The 22,102-nt window shown below is 38.3% G+C and overlaps 2 protein-coding genes across 3 annotated transcripts in view; one reads left to right on the top strand and one right to left on the bottom strand.

Annotated features, from left to right (window-relative positions):
- The first annotated feature begins 511 nt into the window (after nucleotides 1-511).
- On the top strand, nucleotides 512-10,156 carry LOC104606972 (putative disease resistance protein At3g14460). Of its 2 annotated transcripts, XM_088902849.1 has the most exons (3): nucleotides 2,990-5,067; nucleotides 5,149-5,193; nucleotides 6,080-10,156. In XM_088902849.1, the coding sequence occupies exon 1, from the start codon at nucleotides 2,997-2,999 to the stop codon at nucleotides 4,977-4,979; it is 1,983 nt and encodes a 660-aa protein (XP_088758975.1). In that variant the 5' UTR covers nucleotides 2,990-2,996; the 3' UTR covers nucleotides 4,980-5,067; nucleotides 5,149-5,193; nucleotides 6,080-10,156. The 2 variants fall into 2 exon arrangements, 1 of the variants encoding a protein (XP_088758975.1); XR_016085337.1 differs by lacking the exons at nucleotides 2,990-5,067; nucleotides 5,149-5,193 and adding an exon at nucleotides 512-1,727.
- A 5,197-nt stretch (nucleotides 10,157-15,353) lies between these two features.
- LOC104606971 (uncharacterized) overlaps nucleotides 15,354-22,102 on the bottom strand; it is a 117,741-nt gene continuing 110,992 nt past the window's right edge. The window contains exon 16 of the mRNA XM_010272435.3: nucleotides 15,354-16,031. Coding sequence (XP_010270737.1) covers nucleotides 15,754-16,031 — 278 coding nt within the window. The 3' untranslated portion in view covers nucleotides 15,354-15,753. The remainder of the gene's footprint in view (nucleotides 16,032-22,102) is intronic.

The raw sequence follows: 22,102 nt of genomic DNA, 5'->3' as shown, positions 1-22,102 counted from the left end.
GGCCGAGGTGATACGGGTCTGGTTGGTTGAGAGTCCCTCGACCTGACTACATGCTGCGAAGTGGGGGGAGTGACTTGCCTTTCTCTCCCGCGGGATGAGGCCTGACTCCCAAGAGGGTTCTGAGTTTGGGAGTGACTTGTCCCAAGAGTGGAAACTACCCAAAACCCATTTCAAAAACTAAGAGAGGAGAGTGGAAAAAGGAAAAACAAAAAATGGGGAAATACCTCCCTTCAACTCAAGGAAGTACAAAAAAAAAAAAAAAAAAAGATGCAATTTCAGTTACAGCATCTCAAGATCCTATACGAGCATAGTCCAAATAAACACGTGATTTGTGAATGCAAAACTCAATTGAAATTCAACCACTACTTTTGATTTGGCAAACAGAACTCAGTTGCTAATGTGTTTGAGTTTGACCAAGTAATCTATCTGTCTTTTCCACTTTGATTTACATGGATATAACATTATAACTCCTTTAGTCGATCTGTATCTGAAATAGAATTGCTACCGTTTTTGTGGGTAAGTCTTGTTTGATTTGATTTGGGTTTCAACAAAAGCATAAGTAATGGGCAACCCTACACAAGGGATTCATTTAATGAGGGTTCTATCCACTGTTATTATTGTTCCGACTTCCGACGACCATTGCTGATGAGATAACCCTTCTTTTGTGTTCTAGATGAGACAATTCGATCTAGGTCTTCATGAAGAACCGCAACCTCTGTAACTCAACTCCCCAGAAAACTCCATTCTTTGCTTCTCCATCTCCATCATCTGCTCTAGCTTTCACTTCACTTTCTCGTACACTTCCCGAACTTTAAAATCGTTCGATTGAGTTCCCTCATCGAAGAACTCGGACTTGCCTCCTCAATCACTTCAATTTAGTTTTCTCTTGAACCCCCATCTCTTCTCATTCGCATTATTCATCGCCGGGGAGAGACCATCCGTCAAGGACCATCGCCTTCAACTATTTTACAATCCAGAAGTACATATTGTAAAAATTTAAACAAATATGCAAAATTGATTTTAGGGATATTAACGTGGCATTTAGTGAGTCGTTTTTTGAAAAATGCTATTGACCTTTTTGTTTTTCCAACGCACATTTGCTACGCAGTGTCGTAGCCTTGCACAAACCTTTGATTTGCTGTAATGACCCCGCCTTGAATCTGAAGAAGTGAGTTCTTAGTGGGCATGATTTTCTGTTTTAGGCCCTGATGGAGTAAAAAAGTGAGACTATCCCCGTACTAATTTGCAATTTACCATTTTCTTTTTCCTTTTTCACCGGTGAAAGAATCAGAAGTCAATGTGGTGCCCTTGGCCTTTATATTTTCATTCATATTGAAGTTTGAACATTTTCACCAGAAACGCTAAAAGGTTTACCTATTTGGATCCTTTGATCTTTCTACAAGGGGAAAGCTATGACAGGAGGCGAGGACATAGTCGTATCTCCTCAAATTCAGGTGATAATTGATAAATTGAAATCACCGATGCTACATGATTTTGGATCAAAGTGGGGTGTTGAAATAGAGTTGAAGCAACTGTATGATACGGCTAGCAGGATCTACGCGATGATCGATGTCTTGGAGGAGAAGCAAAGAAAGGATGGTCTGTTGAGAGTTCATCTTGAATTTCTTCGAAGTAGTGCTTATTGTACTGATGATTTACTGGATGAATTCATCTACGAAGTTCTGAAAGAGAAAGATGAAAGTATTCCAAGCACGAACCACAAGCAGGTACCCTCGTTTCACTCGTTTTCTTTGAAAGGAAATAGAATGTTACGGAAGGACGATATTGCAACATTCATAACTAAATTCTACGAAAAACTAGTTGAGGTTGAAAAGAAGCTGAGAAAACACTACTTTCAAGCAGAAGCTAGTGTGCATAAATTGTTTAAGAGATTACCAAGCAACTCATCAAGTGAGATGGGATCCTTACTAGACATATCTGATGTTTTCGGAAGAGAGGAAGATACAATGCTCATAAAGAACATGCTATTATCTGATCAATATAATGGAAAGGAAGTGTTTCTGTGATTTCCATAGTTGGTATGGGGGCCTAGGAAAGACTACACTTGCCCAACTCGTCTATAATGATTCAGATGTGCAAAGCCATTTTGATGTAAAAGTATGGATCTATGTTTCCCAGGAATTTAATGTCAAAAAACTAACTAGGGGAATTCTAAATTCAATAACCAAAACATCAACTGATCATCTCCAGCAATTAGATTTACTTCAAACTGAACTTAAAGAAAGACTAAGTGGGAAGAGAAGTTTAATTGTGTTGGATGATCTGTGGAATGAAAACCGTAGTAATTGGAATGCCTTGCGAACTCCATTTTTGTTGACAAAAGAAGGGAGTAGAATTTTAGTAACCACTCGGAGCATTAAAGTTTCATCTGTCATGGGCACAATTAGAACCCATTATTTGAATGGTTTGTCAAGTGCAGATAGTTGGTCATTGTTCAAGAAACATGCTTTTCTTGAAGAGAATTGCGATAAACATCCCAACTTAGAAGCCGTTGGTAGAAAAGTTGTAGAAAAATGCCAAGGGTTGCCTTTAGCAATAAACACACTTGGAGGCCTTCTACAAGGCAAATCAGATGAAGATGAATGGAAGTCTGTCATCAAAAGTGATATATGGGACATAGAAGAAGATGGCATTTTATCAGCTTTAAGGATGAGTTATTATCACCTTTCATCAGAACTCAAGCAGTGCTTTGCATATTGCTCATTATTTGACAAGGATTATAAATTTGAAAAGGAACATTTAGTCCAACTTTGGATTTCTGAAGGATTTGTGAAATCTAGAGATGCTAGAAGAATTGAAGACATTGGTGGACAATATTTTGATGATTTACTCAACAGGTCTTTCTTTCAATATAAGGGAGAAAATAGCGAGGATCAGTCCTGTTTTGTGATGCATGATCTTATGCATGATTTAGCAGTCAGTTTCAAGGGGAATGTGCTTTCGAATGGAGAGACAAATTGTGTAACAATATCGAGATGGTTCGTCATGTTTCACTTGTTTGGCCTCATCAATTGGACAGCATAAGAAAAGAACTCTATAAATTTAAGAGATCATCCACACTTTTTTCACATTACTTGGACTGTGTAAAAGTTGATGATGTATTAGAACATTTGAGATTCCTGCGTGTGTTGGATTTGTCTTATTTTCAGAGTGTAAGACTTCCTAATTCAATTGGAACTCTGAAGCAACTACGGTGCCTTATCCTCTGTCGCAGTCATATTGATATATTGCCTGAATCAATCTGTAACCTCTATAATCTGCAAATACTGAACCTTAGAAGTTGCAATGCCTTTGGGGCATTGCCAAATGATATTGGCAATTTGAAAAACCTACGGCACATCATCCTTTGTGGCAGTCATATTAAAACATTGCCTAAGTCAATCTGTAACCTTTACAACTTGCAAATTTTGAATCTTGAAGGTTGCAATGCCCTTGGCGAGTTGCCCAAAAACATGTCAAATCTCATCAACCTCCAACAATTAGTGATGGATAACCACATTTGGGAAAAATGCATACCAGCAGACATTGGGAGGTTAAAATACCTTAAGACATTGCCAGTATTTTTTGTGCGTCAAAATGATGGCTTCAGAATAGGGGAGTTAAAAGAGTTGAGGCAACTTGAGGGAAAACTTCAAATTTTTAATCTAGAAAACGTAGTAAACATTGAGTATGAGAATGTCAATTTGAAGCATCATGGAAAGATTAATGATTTGGTGTTAAAGTGGAGCAAATATGGTGACTATGTACAGTGTGAAGCAAGTGCCGAGGTTGTACTTAAGGTTTTACAACCACACCAATGGTTGAAGCGACTTGAAATTTCTGGCTACCCTGGCTTAAATTTTCCAGATTGGATGATGGTAGACATCATGGGATGTAGTAATCTAGTCTCTCTGCATCTTTTCAATTGCCGACAATGCAAGTTTCTTCCACCCTTTGGGCAGTTACCCTTGCTAGAATCCCTTAAGATACACGGAATGCCGAAAGTGGAGAAAGTGTGCCAAGAAATTTATGGTAATGGTGATCTTAAGGGATTTCAGAGGTTAAAATATTTACAACTTGAAAATATGACTGGCTTAGAGGAATTGTGCGGGAAAAATGATGATGATGATGATGGTTATGAATTTCCTTGCCTTGAAAGTCTTCAAATCATAGAATGCCCAAAGCTGAGGAAGATCTCTTCATTTCTTCCTACTGTAAAAGAACTACAAATAGATAAGTGTTATGATTTGACTTCTCTTCCAAGGTTTCCATCAATTATTGACCTTAAATTAAAGGATTGTAGTGAGAGAATATTAAGTTGGGAGCACCAGAACACTTCTTTTCCATTTCTGGAGGCATTGAGATCTAGTGATTCAACCGCCCTACCACAAGCAATACAATCACTTGCTTCTCTCCGAAGTCTGTCAATCAGAGATTTTCCTAGACTTGCATACTTTCCTACTGGATTGCAGATACTCACTTCTCTTGATGATTTGACTATCAGTGGATGTGATCATCTTATATCATTCCTAGAAGATGAAGATAGGGTATTTCCACCCATGCTAAAATGTTTAAGGATAATCGATTGTAATAATCTCAAGTCGTTACCCAGTGGACTTTGCAAACTTTCCTTCTTAGAGTCAATCTGTTTTCTGGATTGTACTCAATTGGTATTGTTTCCAGAGGAAGATGAGTGTCTACCACCAATACTAAAGCATCTTGACATACGTGGAATTGATCAATTGAAGTCACTTCCTAAGAATTTGCATGGTCTAGTTTCTCTTGAAAAGTTGTCTCTTGCCCGTTGTTGTAATCTAATGTCTTTGCCAGAGAAGGGGCTGCCAACTAGCCTTCAGAGTTTATTTATTGGGGAATGCTCTGATGAACTAAAATATAGGTGCCAAGAGGGAGGAGAAGATTGGGCAAAAATATCACACATCAATCATGTATATATTGAGGAGATAGATATGGTAAATTGAAAGCTCAAGACCACAAAGTCAGGTTCATAATAGAAACTCCAGCATTCTATCACCTCTGACAATACCACAGCACCAATTAATTCTTGAGGTAAAAATCCTCAAGTTAATTATCCTTTTTGTTTTATTTTGTTTGTTTGTTTGTTTGTTTGAGTTCATTAATGGTAAACAGGAAAGGCTATAAAAGGAATTCCAGTGGAACCTGTCTAGACAAGAGGTAAGTAATGATCCCCTATTGGTGTTTCTTTTACTTTTTAATTTAATGTAACTTTTAGGTCGCTACCCTTGCATTGGTGTAATATTTAGAGAGAAAAAACAATGCTAGGAAACAAATCCATTATGGACTCTTGGAGCTTCTCCCAAAGTAATTGTGGGTCTCCTTTTCACTCATGAAAAGACATGCTACAAGGCAAAATTGTGCATATTTTTTTCATGTGTTTTCTGGGCTAAAATTTAAAGGCTAGAAGCTACCTGAATTTGGAGGCAGGATTTGTTGGAAAATCTTCTGTGTCCAATGTAATGTGAAGAGATTCAAAAAATAAGTTTGGCAAGTTTTGACTGCATGAAAAATTAGTGTGGATCCTCAACCCAATGGTATCTTTACTGTTAAATCTGCCTTTTTTTTTGGCAAATAAATAGGAATATGAGAATAGCGAGAACCAAAGATCAAATTTTAGAAGCATCCCATCCCTGTCAAAGTCCCATTAGAGCTCTCTCTGTAACCTCCCTCGTCGGCCATAAATCAAATTCTTTATCTGGCGAGCCTGACTTGAAGCCATTGTGGTAAACTAAACCACTCTGAAAGGCACATTATTTCAAATGCCATTTGCTCTCTCTGTCACTAGGAATAAAAATAAACTTTTAATCCAGTTTGTGTGTGATAATTCTTAGTATTTATGGTTTGCTAGCTTGTTGAGTCTCAGAATGGCTGCTTTTAACTCTTTTTCTGCATGTTTCAAGGCAATCATTGACCAAAAACATGGAAAAATTGAAACTGCTTCACAGTTCTCTGGCATAGCCCGGACGATGGGGAACGCATGCAATAAAGAAATATTTGAAAATGTTACAGTTGATCCTTTAAAATATTTTCTTGATCTTTGCAGGAGGAAGTTGGGGAGAACTATCACTTTGGGATGTGAAAGTCTGAAATGGCTCAAGACTAGAAGGTCAAATCTGTGAACCCAAATATCAACATGGATGCCACCAGTAAATGACTATTATAAAATCAATACTGATGGAGGATTTTTGGAGAACAAAAAGTTCTTTTGGTGTGGTGATAAGAGACAGCAGAGGTTCTTTTATAGCAGCTTGGATGCTTTTTTTTTTTTTTTGCTACCAATTCCCCAGCAGGTGTAGAAGCAGAAGAGGTAAAACAAGGCTTGCTCTTGGGATAAACTGTCCCCCTCTTCGTCCTTTCTAGCTGCCCCTTCGCCCACGTGTGTCTTCCCATTTAAACTTGAATCTGACTCAGCATCAACCTCTTCCCCTCGACTCTTCGGCTCCCTCTCAGCATTTCCTTCTTCCCTCGCCTGACTCTTTGACTCCCTTTCTATCTCCTGCCTTTCCCCTGTTTTCGCCTCTACGCTCCCCTGAGCTTTCGAGCACCCTGTCTCTCCCTCTGACCTCCCTTTCTCTCTGTGCTTATAATGTGACCTCTCCTCTTTACAAAAGGATTCATCGACCTCTTCTACCAACATTCTCAGCTCATACTCCTCCCCTGCAAACTCCAGAATCAGCTTCCTAGGAATATCTACAGGATTCTCAACCTTGACCAGAATCCTAGCTAAGTCCATCTTTTCCCACGTTCTATTGCGGTCGTCGAACTTAAGGAATCTACTGCACGTTGCACCCACTTATTCAAAGATAAGTATGCTCCACGCATGGAGGGGTATCCTTGCAATGCCAATCTAAGTCATGTAATTTGCTTTTCCTTTCTTTAGCTCTCCAACCACCAGGAAACACCAGCCCAACCTGAGGTCTATGGCCCTCTCTTTTTCTTGCTCCCCTTACAAAACCTCTTCTGTGACTTCCTTGGACTGAAACGTTAACCATAGTTCTGCATTCAATCTCTTCACTCCCAAGACCTCTCTTCCCCGCTCTAGCTTTACCCAGGCATCAAATCCCTTTTATCCATCTCCTTTTATCCATCGGCCGATACGTATAGTGGGTGTATCGCGGGTCTGACTGGTTCACGGGTGGCCCCTGAACCGGTTTCAGAAAAAAAAAAAAAAAAAAAAACTAAAAAACAGTATCGATTTGCCCCATATGCTCATATTGGCATATCCGGCGTATCGACATTTTGAACCTTGTTCCCACCAATCTCGCTGCAGAACCAACATCCGCTCCTCCATCTTCCCAATCCTCCCGACGTTCACCACAACTCTCCTCATCTTACCACTGTAGCTGCTATCCAACTCACATGAACAATCACATCCGCTCTGTGATTCTCCAAGTGATCAATGAGATCTCTATAGAGAAATAGGGTAGAAGGCGATGAAATTGGGTTGACCTTGGACTGATTACCAAGGCTCTGATTCCATGTTACAAATCGGTTTTGCACTGGTTTCAGTCCTATAATGATAAATAAAAAGGAGCAGAGAGAGAAGAGGATAGATGGGAGAGGACAAGATTGGTTCGAACTAGATAGAAAAGATCACTCTCTCTAGTCAGCCAAGTATTATTTATATGTTTCTAATTAGTTACAAAGACAGTTACGCGCCTAATTATGGGACATAGCACTTAAAGTAAACCATAAAAGACATTACAATACAAACTTAAGGTAAGGCAAAATGACCAGACTACCCCTTAACAGCCGACTCTAACAGATTCCATCTCCCCAATCTAAGCTCAGGCAAACAGACTCTATTTGATTCCTGCCAAAGTACTTCCTCTGCTTCATCTTTGTAACTCAAAATGAAAAGGAAGAATCCCATGTAAAAGTTTTCTAACTTAAACTTGTTTTTCAACCTCCAATTTGAACAAACCTACTTTGAAACCTCTTCCCCTTCAGGATCTGCATTAATGAACCGACCAACTAGACTTGATTCCAAAATTTTTATTCGACCCAAAAGTTTTCTCACATTGCTGACAATTACCTCCATCTGTTATTCGATTCAAAAGCTTTTATGCAAAAAGCTTCATGACAATTACCTCCATCATGATTGTTGGAACATGCGAAAAGCTTCATACAGCCCCATATGATAAACAATTCAATGATTCCAGGTGGCCCTCATAGCCATTTCTTTTTCTTTATTATGCAAGGCAAAACTACGAGGAATATTTGTTTAGTAATATTTTCAATCAAGACTATTAAAGGGTTTTAATCCAAGTTAAACAAAAATTGCTGTCTCAGAAAATTTAAATGAATATGATAATATCTTTAGTCATTGAAGTATGAAATTGATGAGAGCGAATTTGGCCCTCCACTGAAATTGTGACACCTGGCACCTAATGCAAGCCAAGTGTAACCTCTTAACAACTGGGTAGCTTAGGCAGCTCAGCATAGCTCATCACAGGCAGTTCGGTAGAGCCTGCCATAGCTCGCCACAGGCAGCTCGGCAGAGATTGCCACAACTCGCCACAAGCAGCTCAGCATAGCTCATCACAGGCAGCTCGGCAGAGCTCGCCACAGGCAGCTCGACATAGCTCCACCCCTAGGCAGCTCGCCATAGGTAGCTCGCCACTTGTAGGGTAGCTCGGTACAGAAGAGCAGTTTGACATATCGCAGGAAGATCTCATGCCTGACAACCATACCTAACAGATCCGGAGACCTGCGCCCATGTCTCTCACCAGGCGACGCCATGCCTGCCAGCCCTGAGAGTTGTCCCTGCCTGGCAGAGTCGTACTCTGCAATAGCTGCCTGCACCCACCACTTCAGCTCTGGCAGTAACGGCTGCGGTAGAGAGATAGAGGCGGTTATGCCTGATTTGACAGAGGCTGTTACGCCTGATTTGATAGGACACCACTATATAAGGACTCCGACCCCCAAAAACAAGGGGGAGAGAATGGAAAAATGGAGGTAATCCCTGCTCTCTAGCTCTCCCATTTCTCTCCAAGCTCCCTACAATCAGAATGCTAACTTAGGCATCGGAGAGTCCCCACCGGGAAAATACCCCCGGGTCCTCTGATTCAGTTCTCGCAGGTTCCTCAGCTCCCGCCGCCTACAAAGAGGAGGAAAAGATGGAGTTCTCGCAGGTCCCTCAGCTCCCACTGCCTACAAAGGAGAGAAGATCACCTCATGCAGAGGGCAGTCGGGTTGCGCTGCACCAGGGAGCTCCACCATTCTCTGAGTCACAGGTCACCTAGGAGCAGGGCAAATGACGAGTCCACCAAGGTAGCTCACCACTAGGAAGCTCCACCATTCTCTGAGTCACAAGCCGCCTAGGAGCAGGGCAAATGACGAGTCCACCAAGGTAGCTCACCACTAGGGAGCTCAGCATAGCTCTCCCCCAGGCAGTTCGCCATCAAGGAGCTCGACATAGCTCTCCCCAGCTCGGCATAGCTCGGGCAGCTTGGCATAGCTCTCCTCCCCCCAGGCAGTTCGCCATTAGGGAGTTCGGCATAGCTCTCCCCAGCTCGGCATAGCTCGGGCAACTCGACATAGCTCAGGCAGCTCGGCATAGCTCTCCCCCCAAGCAGTTCACCACCAAGGAGCTCCACCATCCTTTCCTGGGAGCAGGTCAAATGACGAGGCACTTAGCCAAAAAAATTGATACATCATAAAAAATTGGTACGTGACTAAAAACGGTTACATCAGAAATGAACTGTTGTCTTGGTCTTCAAATTTCATTTGAAAGAAGCTTTTCACTGCTGAAATTCTTTCCTTGAGGGGCAGAAACCCAATACCTTACAAAGTTGGTTTAGGTGATTCATTTATTCCAATCTCACTTCTGTCACTTTCAACTAAGCTTGAGCTACTTTCGTTATTACACCTCTTAACTAAACTTGAATTGCTCTCATTATCACCTATTTATTTTGAGCATGAACTACATCCATTTCTCCTTTTTCGAGAGTGAACCATTTAATCCTCTAGAGGAATAACTAATGATTCTCCTTTATGGTTTTATGTGCTAATTTGTATATGATAAACTGAAATTGGCCGCTATTGTTCTGGACTTTAATATTACTTGAATACTTTTCTTCATTGCCTCCCATGTCCTACATTTCTTGAGTATGGGAAGTCAAATTATCACTGTTAATAGCCCAATTTTTGTAAAAACAAATGGCTTAATAGTTAGAGTGAGCTGGCTAATATTGTATGGTCATTACTCATCATAACTTGCAGCTGATGAAAAGTTGAACTATGAAGTTCTCTTCTTGCAGCATTAACAATCATTCATACTTGTATAAGAACTCCACTTTTCACGGGATTTCTAATTGTCTTGTTTTCAGTGTGCTTAATCTCAAAATAATGTGCAATATGCTGTTGATAGATGTAAATCAGTCATCTAAAACTGATGTAAACTTGGAAAAATTATGAGAAAAGAGGAAAAAAAAGAAGAGAACAACAGCACAAAAGAAAGAAGATGGAGAAAAGAAGAGGTAGAAGATGAAGAGTTTGAATGTCTCGTTCGTCCCTTCTCTAATTTTTTTACTAAACTTCAATCTTAGCATAATTGTAAGTATACCCTTATGTGGGCAGCCAGCGCAATAATATAAAGAGAACTAACAAAAAAGAAATAACAAGGCCATTAAGATAGGGCCATTAGCCATTAGCTAACAAATAAATAAAAAACATTCTACAAGAAAAGATACTAGGTCCCATTCGGCCCAATCTCTTTACGCTCCCCCTCAAGCTGAGCATAGATGTTAATCATGCCCAGCTTGCATATATAGTGTGTCAGTTTCCCTCTCGGAACTCCCTTGGTCAAAATATCAGCCAACTGTTCTTCTGAGGTGATGAATGGCAAACAAACTTTTCCTGAGGAAACTCTTTCCCGTATAAAATGTCTATCAACCTCAATGTGCCTAGTTTTGTCATGTTGAACAGAATTATGTGCAATATTGATAGCTGCTTGGTTGTCACAGTAGAGCATCATTGGCTTCTCATAGTCAACCCCCAATTCTTCTAAAAGTGATCGTACAGTAATTTTGACACACCATGTGCCATTGCCCTGTATTCTACTTCAATAGAGGATCTGACAACTACAAACTGTTTCTTACTCCTCCATAAAAAAATGTTCCCTGCCACTAAAGCACAATAACTTTAGGTGGATCTCCTATCATCAATACATCCTGTCCAATCAACATCAGTGTATGCTTCTAGCTTCATGTGTCAATGTTTGGAAAATGGAATGCCTTTCCCTAGAGTATGGTCAAATTGAATTTGTCTGTAACCAAATGAGACAAGAGCAGCCCTGAACCTCTCAAACCAAGCCCGAGGAGATTGTTTGAGACCATAAATGGATTTTTGCAGTTTACACACCTTCCCTTGCATTTTCTTTCCATACACCCTCAGAGGCAAAGATATATATACCAACATCAAACTGGTGGAGAGGCCAGTCAAAAGTAGCAGCTAGAGACAACAAAACCCAGACTGAGGTCATCTTAGTTATAGGAGAAAATGTCTCAAGATAGTCAATACTGTACATCTGAGTGTAGCCTTTAGCAATTAGCTTGGCCTTAAGCCTCTTAACAAACCCATTGGAATGATATTTAACGGCAAATACCCATTTACAACCCATTGGTTCATTCCCTTCTAGCAAGTCAACAATATCCCATGTATGGTTCTTATGCAAAGCATCTAGTTCAGCCATCATCATAGCATCTCTCCATTCAGGTTTATTGGTCTTCTAGTACAGACTTGGGTATCGCATGGGAAGAAACAGAAGCAAGAAAAGAGTAGTAGGTAGGAGATAGAAGGCTATAAGACAGGTGTTTGGAGATATAATGGGTTGTACACTTCCGCTTGCCCTTACGAAGAGCAATAGGAAGATCAAGGTTTGGGAGGTCAGAGGAAGGTTGACCTGTTACCTCAGTAATGATGGGAGGAGCAAAAGACTCTTTTGTAGGAGTGGAAACAACTTGTCCATGTCTGAATCTATGCCTTTGGTACCACCTTTGGAGAACAGGATGAGGTGGAGGAGTAGGAATACTGGAGGTATGTTTAGTGGGAGAAGTGGACACCTCATCAGATAACTCAAAAGGAACAAGAGGAGGAACTGTTGGAGATATAGCAAAGGGTTTCTCAGATTTCTCCCCCTTATGAGGAATAGTAAAAAAAGGAGTAGACTCAACAAATGTGACATCCCGAGATACAAAGCGGGTGCCACTAACCGGATCAAAATAGCAATATCCCTTTTGGGTGGGGGCATATCCCAGAAAAATACATTTACAAAGCGACTATGAACATGGACATAGCAAGTGCACCAAAAAACACAGAGAGGAAGAGAAAAGAGATCCTTATTTGGAAAGAGAAGGCGAAAGGGGGTTTTGAAGCTAAGAACTTGGGAAGGCATACAGTTAATCAAAAAAGTAGCAATAAGGACATCATCTCCCCAAAATTTTATAGGAACATGGGATGCAAAAAGGAGGGATCTAGCAACTTAAACTACATGTCAGTTATTCCTTTCTGCCACTCCATTCTGTTGTGAAATGTAGGAACAAGAACTTCGATAAATATCTCAAAAAGTTTCAAGACAGGTTTAGAGGATTTTCTCAAAACACTCTTTAGCATTATTAGAACAGAATATTTTGATCAAGGTATTAAATTGGGTAAGAATGAATTCATGAAAAATTTGCACAATAATTGGTACTTCATCTCAGGATTTCATGAGATAAATTCAAGTGTAACGAGAGTAATCATCAATAAAAAGGATAAAGTACCTGTAACCCCCCATAGTAAGCAAATGATATGGCCTCCACACATTAGAGTGAACAATATGAAAAATGATAAACAAATCTTTTATTGCTTACTGAATAAGATTGTCTACAATGCTTTGCCAGTTGACATGACTCACAATGATGATTTGATAAAGACACTCCATTAAACATATATAGAAACAAATGACTCAAAGCAGAAAAAAGACAAATGACTAAACCAAAAGTGACATAACATGACTTTGCCAACAGACTTTGACAAGATTGACTCCAAGGCAACTACATGAGGTGCCCCAAGAGCTCTATTAAGTGTGTTTAGCAAATATATTCCATTCACCTCATGGCCACTCCCAATCATTCTCTGATATTGCAGGTTTTGAAAAGCACAATGAGTGGGAAAGAAGATTATGATATAGTTCATGGATTTATTTAAGTTAGTAACAGATAAAAGATTTGTATTAAGTTTGGGGACATGAAGGACAGAGGATAAATAAAGGGTGTTAGAGGTCTTTATATCCCCTTTGGCAGAAATGGGAACAAGAGACCCATCAGCAAGAGATATTTTCTCTTTACCAGAGAGAAGGTGGTATGAATAGAAAAGATTAGACAAGCTGGTTATATGGTCTGATGCGCCAAAATCAATTATCCAAGGGATTTTATGATTACCTGAAACTGGAGCATGATTTGTAGAAGCACGAATACTTGAGTGAGCAAATGCTGAGGTAGAAACAGTAGCCTCCAAGTGATTTAACAGCCTTCCATACTTTTCAAAATCTGCCTTCATTGTTGCCAACTATTCAATGGTTGACTTCTCTTCACTTTTCTTACTTCCTCCTTCCGGTACTATGGCAACACTAGCTGTCTGATTGGTCTTCTTAAAATTGTTGTTATTCTTAAACCAGTCAGGTAGAAGATCAAAATGAAGCTTCCAACAAGTGTCCTTCATATGCCTCGATTTCTTGCAATATTCACACACTTGTTCCTTCTCAATTGGACCCTTTAGTTTTATTCCAACATGTGCAAAGTGTTCTGTAGGTGGACTCTGTAACTGAACCTACTGCCTACTCTCCTCGCTGCTTACCATAGCATATGCTTGGGCGATAGTAACATTATCTTTGGTTAGAATATACTGTTTAATGATGTCAAACTCAGGGTTGAATCCAATAAGAAATTCAAAGACCCTGTTTCATTCCACTAACTTCCTAAACATTTCTACATCATTCTTACTCTCCCATACAATTATCTCCATAACATCAATTTCTTGCAATAGGGATTTCAGTATAGAATAGTAGATTGCCACACTCTTCTCCCCCTGTCTTTGGTTCTTCACATCACTTTTCAACTTGTAAACTACATTGGGCCTATCAGTACTTTTCCCATTATTTTTTAATTTTAAAATTATAAAAATAAAAAAAATAATTATTAAAGAAAATATTTCAATTGGTCTATGGATATGATAGATCATCCATAGAATTATAATATATTCCATTGTTATGATCAAACAATAAAATATAATTAATTATTTTTTATTTTTTTTTAATTCTAAAATATAAAAAATAAAAAAATATATTAAAGAAATTTAATTGCTCTATGGATATGATAGATAAATCTATAGATCTAAAACATATTTAGTCTTTATAGGCAAAGAAAAAATTATATTTTCAAATTTTTTGTTAATTTATATTTTCCCCAAATAATTTCATGAAATTTCCATAAATCTAATGATAACACAAAAGAAAAAGAAAATTTGTGATTTTGAAGATAAGAAATCTAGATCAACATAAATTTAAATATTAAAGAAAAAAAACACAAGATATTATAAAAAATTTGAAAAAAAACTCACCTATTTTACCTTATTTTTTCAAATTTTAAAAAATCTTCAAAAAATTAACAATTCACACTTATTCTTGCAATTTTTTGCAAATCTAACAATCTAGAAATGAGGTTTGGAGTTTGAGTTATTTGGAGGTGAAAAAAAGGCTTATTTCATGATAAATAAATTTACCTTCCCCCTTTATTTTTTTTTTCAGTTTTGGGCAGATCATTTTTGTCGATACGCTACCAATATACTCCGATACACTCCCAATATGCCCCAATATGAGTCCAGTATGCATGAAAAAATGTGAGATGCCTAATTGCCATGCATGCCACATCAATTTGTAAAAGATACAATACAATACACCCCTTATTGGACATATCATATTGAAATTTTAACCTTACCACTACACCATCTCTGCTGGTGCAGGAGTAGTTATTACTTCTTAGAGATCACTTTGGAAGCTGCAAGGGCAACCAAATTTGCTTCCCTGTACCCTAGTTGAGATTGAAGCGTTTACTCGTCTAGGGGGCTTTAAACTTGCACGGGACTCAGATTTGAGATTCGGAAGTTGAGGGAGACGGTTATTTTATCCCTCATGAAGAATAACCTTAATTCAACAAGGTGCATAGCCACATTGCTCGTCGGTTGCAGGGTCCTTTCTAGACATGGATTTATTGGTCTTTGGCACTTCCATATCTCATGGTAGTATTTGAGCGGTTAATGAACTCTTTGCCTGAAAGTTGTCAAAAAATGCACAAAGTCGAGCATGGAGCTAATATTTATCATGCTGATTGTGATGTTCTGCATGCAAATGTCCTTTACACCATTAGACATGGACTGTAGTTCGCAAAGAGAGCACCCATGAATGATTATGAACAATAAAATGAAATTGTCCATCATGTGCTGATAAAGCACGTAACAACTATGGGACGCGCTCTTTGGCGAGCCCATTCGATCATTGGCACTGATATGCTGATACTTTGAACCTCTACCCAGATCCAGCAAAGAAACCAACTCGTAGGTAATCAGCATATCTGGACTTTGCCTGGAGCCCATGTATCTTTTTATAGATTACAACTGAATAATTGAATATCCACTCAACAAAAAATAGGACACTCAGACTGGATATTTCCTGAATTATCACTCAGTTTTGAGGAACATTTCCCTGAATTCATCATTTGATTTTGGTTTCTCATCTCCTTCACTCCTTGGTTCATTCTTGCCCCACCCAAGGGGTCGGACAACAGCTCTTGGCACCATAGTGGATGTGCTCTTACCCCTGGGATAGACAGTCTCTCCACGCCTATGAGAATGTGAGGATGGCACATGAGGTGCAACAGACTCTTTATCGGCTTCAACAGATCCTTCTATATCATGCTTTTCGTCTGGAGCATCTTCCCCAGCAGTTGTTCTTTTACCTGCAAAAGTTAATTAAATGCATTCAAAAAGGTTCAACATATTATCAAGATGAAGAAACCAGGAGAAATTAAAAGGTTGTTCCATTTGCGCTCTATTTTATAGGTAAACTTGGAGACAAAGCACACTACCATCCATTAAAAATGCAATGCAACTAGAACATGCATGTATTACACATTTATTTCTCAAACGTCAACTGTTCCGTTGGTGAAACACAATGACCTAATTGGCTTGGCTTTTTATTAAACATTCTCTTTTTGCAGTATCACAGCTCATTCTTCACAAACCATTCTCATTTTGTTTCAAAAAATGTTTTTGCTCTCCCATATCCTAACTACAATAAAAAACTAAAAAAGAAGGAAAAAGTAAAAAACTTGATGACATCTCATTAAATAGCCCATTAACCCTTCCAAAGAAGCTGAGCAAGTGAAGCTACTCCAGAGAGCTTGTATGTTAGAGTCCACTTAATATACAGGGAACTAAACAATTGCCTAAAATCATTGGTAAGCATAAATGCAATTACCTTGAGTTGTGTTCAGTTTGGTAACTACCAACCAAAAAACCGGATTTTTTTTTTGGGGGGGAGGGGGGGTGTGATGCAGGAGCTGAAGAGTCAAAATTGGAATTTTATGTAATTCTATATTTTTAACAGTAGGGGTAGTTTTGTCATTTTTCAATTTTATGTGGGGTCCAATGATGAGGTTTAAATTATCTAGTTTAGTTTGTTTATGTTTAAAATTCTAGAGTCATTGCATAAGTAGGATTAGAGTTATCGAGCCTTCTTTGAATTAAAATAGGATGTGATAACTTACTTTGAGTCGTAGGATTATTGAGTCAGGTAGTTATTCCTAGATCTATTATGAGTCCAACAGTTTGACTCCTAGGATTACTATGAGTTTAGAGTCTATAAATATGTATGGACGTTTTACACAAAGGCAATGAAATATATTGAGTTTCTTCAGCTTATGCTAACTATGGTGAGTGATTCCCATGCCCTAGATTGATTCTAGGCACCCTGTGAGTGATTCCAGGTATTTTCTCTTCTTTCTATCCCTATTTTCTCTCTTATTCCTTCAAGAAGCCATTAAGGCCATAAAATTCTTATCAAAGAAGACCATTCAACATTCTTTAAGGACTAGAACTGAGCTCGTCCTACATCAGTTGGTATTAGACCTAATGGTTTATTCAGTATGTTCTCACAAAGTGACTGATTCTATAGGCCTAGGTTACCTTCTGAACAATCTTACGGGTCTAAAACCAATGATGGTTGGTTTCTAAACCATACGAAGGGTCTTTGGTTGACTTATTTGAGAAGATGGTGGAAGAAAATAGATCTAATACTATTAAGCTATGGGAGTAAGGTTTTCAAAAATGTTAGAAGAGAAGGTAAATACCAGATTTCAAAGGAGATGATGATCCACAAACATTCTTTGATTAGGTTGCTGAACTAAAAGAATATTTTGATTATTATGATATGTTTGACAAACAAAGGATTAGATTTGCATGCATGAAGCTGACGGGTCATACTAAAGTATGGTGGAGAACTCTTGAGCAACGACTAGAAAAAAGAAGCGATGATCCAATTAGTACATGGGCAAAGATGAAGAGATATATGCAAGAAAAGTACATCCCACTAGACTTCCATGATGATCTATATATGGAGTTGACTAATTTCGAAGAAAAGAAGAAGCACCAAGTTTCAACAAAGAACTTGAAGTCAATGGGAAGAAGGTACAAAGTTGAAAAGAAAGTAGATGATTCATTGCAAGTTGATGCCTATCCTAGAGCTGAAGTCGAGGATGAAGCTAAAGAAGAAGAATTTCAAGCTATAGAAGTTGTAGATATTAAAAGTCAAGAGGGTGCAAGCCAAGAAAAAACAGAAATTGCTGGAGTTTCCAACACTCGTGATCAATTTGAGGTTAATGATCAAGAAGAAATAGAAGTGGGACAAGTTAAAGAAATTCAGGTGCAAGATTAGAATGTGTTGATTGTAGTAGATCCTAATAAGGAAGCAAGTGACTTTACCTTACAAGCCCAACTAGAACTAATTCAAGAATTACAACCTGGCATAGGACAAGTTCCACCAACATCAATAATGGAAGGAGTCCTAGAGTTTGTTGAAGAACCATCAATAGCAGAACACATAGAGATGGTGATTCCTAAGCTAGAGGTTGAAGGAAAAGTTCCAAATGTTGCATTTGAGGGTTTGGATAAGCGAGGGGAAGATTCATCACAATGACTGGTTGATGAATTAAGTGTTCAAGAAACTAATGTCATTGATTATTTAACAAAGATAGTTATTGTAGGCAGTGTTTCAGAAATACGTTTCTTTCAAGATCCTTTCCTAGTTCTATGTGTAACCTCTACTCTACAATTCAAGCATGTAGTTGTGGTAAGTTCTACTCCTTTTGAAATTGAGGCATATCAACTTTTCATCCTCAAGTTCTTCAAAACTCAAAGGATGAGTTTTTTTGAACTGGGGGAGAATGATGCAAGAGCTGAAGAGTCAAAATTGGAATTTTATGAAATTTTATGTATTTCTATATTTTTGGACAACAGGGGTATTTTTGTCAATTTGCAATTTTCTGTGGGGTCCAATGATAGGGTTTAATTCGTGTGGTTATGGTTTATTTATGTTTAAAATTTTAGGGTCACTGCACAAGTAGGACTAGAGTTATTGAGTCTTCTTTGAATTGAAATAGGATGTGACAACTTAGGATTATTGAGTCTAATAGTTTGATTCCTAGGACTAATATGAGTCCAACAGTTTTGACTCCAAGGATTATTACGAGTATAGAGTCTATAAATATGTATGGACGTTTTACACAAAGGCAATGAAATATATTGAGTTTCTTCAGCTTATGCTAACTATGGTGAGTGATTCCCATGCCCCAAAGTGATTCTGGGCACCCTGTGAGTGATTCCAGGTATTTTATCTCTTCTTTCTTATCTCTATTTTCTCTCCTATTCCTTAAAGAAGCCATTACGACCATAAAATTCTGATCAAAGAAGACCATTCAACATTCTTTAAGGACTAGAACTGAGCTGGTCCTACATGGGGTGGGGGGGGTCAAGAAATGAACAATTTCGTTATCAAACAGCAAAACAGCAGCAGACTGACTACATTACTAACTGGTTATTTGATACTCATGATGTGGTCACCTAGGATCAGTGTTTTCAACCCAATGTTGACCCGGCCAGTTGAACCATTCGAAACATCACCCAGCCATGATTCTGTTCTGGTTCTAGTAAAACCTGGAAATTGGTCAAAAACCATTGACTGAGTCAAAAAACCATCAGAACCGAGCAGCAGGACCACTGACCTGTTCAACCCGATGAATGGGTCATGGTTGCACACTAAATATGTATGTAAACTTCCAGAGGCCATAACTTTGCACTACAATGTCTGATTGGGGTGATCTTTTTTCTTCTTTTTTTTTTGATTGTTGGTAACTTTTCAAGATCTATGTGTCCCAAGGTGCCGTTGCCCTGTTATTTTTGAGAAAAACCCCCGTTTGGCCTCAAATTGCGTTTTTTTTTAATATTTTTTACAAATAAAAATATAGATAAGTTTATTACAAACCAATGTCTTAAAATCCGGAGGCATGACACGAGGCGTTCCACTACCGAGAGGCGTGAGGCATAAGCCTCCCAAATACAAGGAGGTGTAAGCCTCCTTAAGAGGAGGGAGGTTAGGAGGAGGAAGGGGAAGAGGATGAAGAGGAAGGGGGGATCTCAGTTTTTTCTTTATTTTTAATAAAAATCTTTTATATCAAGAGGAATAAAGATGCATAACATTAGTTCAAAGGGGGGTCTGGGGGGTGAAGCCCCCTAGCCAAAGGGGCAAGGGCAAACCACTTTCTTTCCCCTTATCTTTTCTTCCCTTCCTTTTGCTTTTCTGTTTTTTTCTTCTCTTTATTTTCTTTCCCTTCCCTTTCTTTTCCTTTCTTTCATTTCCTTTTTTTTTTCTTTTTTCTTTTTTTTTTCTGTTTTTTATATAAGATGTGCATAAGGCATACGCCTCTAGCATGCCTCATGAAAAAAAGTGCATGAGGCGTACGCCCCTAGCACACCTCATGAAAAAAAGCGCATGAGGCGTACGCCTCAGAGGTGTCAACACCTCTAGCATACGCCTCAAGGTGTTTTGGGAATGCCTCGCCTGGAAGCGCGCCTCCAGGCATATGCCTCCCACGCCTTTTAAAGCATTGTTAAAAACATAAACATGTGTCTACACACACACATATAGACGTAAATAAGTAGAGTGCTAACGTGGCATCATCTAAGCTATTTGACCTAGATAGCCAAACTGATGACCTACGACCCCAAAGGAAAAAACAGTTTGGCCTCTGGGTTGGTTTTTAAAATATTGCCTAGAACCACTAAAGATCAACCAGGTCAATTAATCGATTAATGAAGAGTCAACCACATTCATTTTAAATCCTTATTTTTGTGTCCCTAATCGGTTATTTTTTCATTATGTCATATTTCATGCCAACTACACTAGAGCATTCTCTTGAAACGACACATTGCACCGAAACCCGAGTGTAAAGTCAAAAGGACAAGGGTTTGCTAAGATGGTCCTCATAAGTGACCCTCCACAGCAACACCCAATTGTGGTGTCAAATAGGCAAAGTTTCCTACATCCTTTTGAACAGGGGTGGGTAAAGAATCTAGTCCAACAAGCACAACTTCGTTTAGCCACTTGGAATGCAAGGTTAACATTGCATGCTTACAAGAAATTAAATGGATGTGTAAAAAAGTTAAAGAAATTGATGGCTACAAATTATGGTATATGGGAGAGGTAAATAATAGAAATGGTGTAACAATAATAGTAGATAATGATTTAAAAAAATGTAATTGTAAATGTTAAAAGATTTGAGGACAGCATGATTTTAATTAGACATGTTTTAGGTGAGGAAATCATTAACACAATTACTAGAGCTCTGAAAACCCCCTATTTGCTAATGTTGTTCATTCATTCATCCTCTTAAATATCTTCTTAAAAAGCAATTAAAATTATAAAATCATTAGTTTTTGTGTGAGAACTAAGAATTTAAGACCCTAACATGGACTTGTTTAGGCTTGCCTCGAGGAGTGTGGCACAAAGGCAGCTTGTAGAATCAGGAATGTAATATGTTTTACATCACATTAGCTATTTTAAGTAATGCAATTGAGGAAGAAAAGAGATTGTGGGCTTTACATGCTTGAAAAGGTTTTATATATTTGGTTTTATTTTTAAATTTTCATTTGAATATGTTTTACATGTTTTGTTTATGTAATTTAATTTTAGATAATAGGTTTCTTAAAACATTAATTTTAAAATTTAAGTATATATTTCTTATTAATATTATGTTTAATATTTTTTTATTTTTTTGCTCTTTTGAACTTTTTGATTTTTTTTTGAATTTTCTGACATTTTATTTTTATTTTTTAACAATTTTTCGTATTTTTGCGCCTTGCTTCAAAAAGGCGCATGCCTTGCTTTGCGCCTCGGGCGCAAATTGAACCTTGTGCCTTGCACTTTTAAAACACTGAATGAATGCAGTTTGAGAAACAAGTCAAGATTTTCAGATCCACTATTTACTTTTAAACAAGTTCTGCAAATGTTTTGTTCAAACTAGGGCTGTTCATAAGAAGACCCAAACCGACCAAACCGACCAACCCGATCTGACCCAACCCGAGTCGGCTGGGTTTTCTTTAGCGTCGGTCGGTTTTGGGTTACTAAAAAGCATAAACCGATGGGGCGGTTTGGTTTCGATTTCCACAAATGAAAACCGAAACCGAACCAACCCGAACCGACTTAGTTCCTAATTAGTACTTAGTAGTTAGTACCTAACTTAGTTTCTACTTTCTAGTTACTTATAGTTTCTACTTTCTAGTCTTCTCTTTAGGAATGCCATTAATGGCAAGCATTGCAAGACAAGGAATGCCATTAATGCCATTAATAGCTTCTTGCATTTTTTTTGGAAGGTTTAAAGAAAGGATCCTATTCTCTAAGGTCCTTTACACCAAATAGGTAATTACAATTAGGTGTCTTTTTTACTTAGATTAGAAGCCTTCTTAAAAATTCCAC

This window comes from Nelumbo nucifera, chromosome 4, assembly GCF_055504915.1.
Source record: "Nelumbo nucifera cultivar China Antique chromosome 4, China Antique-T2T, whole genome shotgun sequence".
Taxonomy (NCBI): Eukaryota; Viridiplantae; Streptophyta; class Magnoliopsida; order Proteales; family Nelumbonaceae; genus Nelumbo; species Nelumbo nucifera.
The sequence above is the reverse complement of the archived record's forward strand: the minus strand, read 5'-3'. Positions and strand labels throughout refer to the sequence as shown.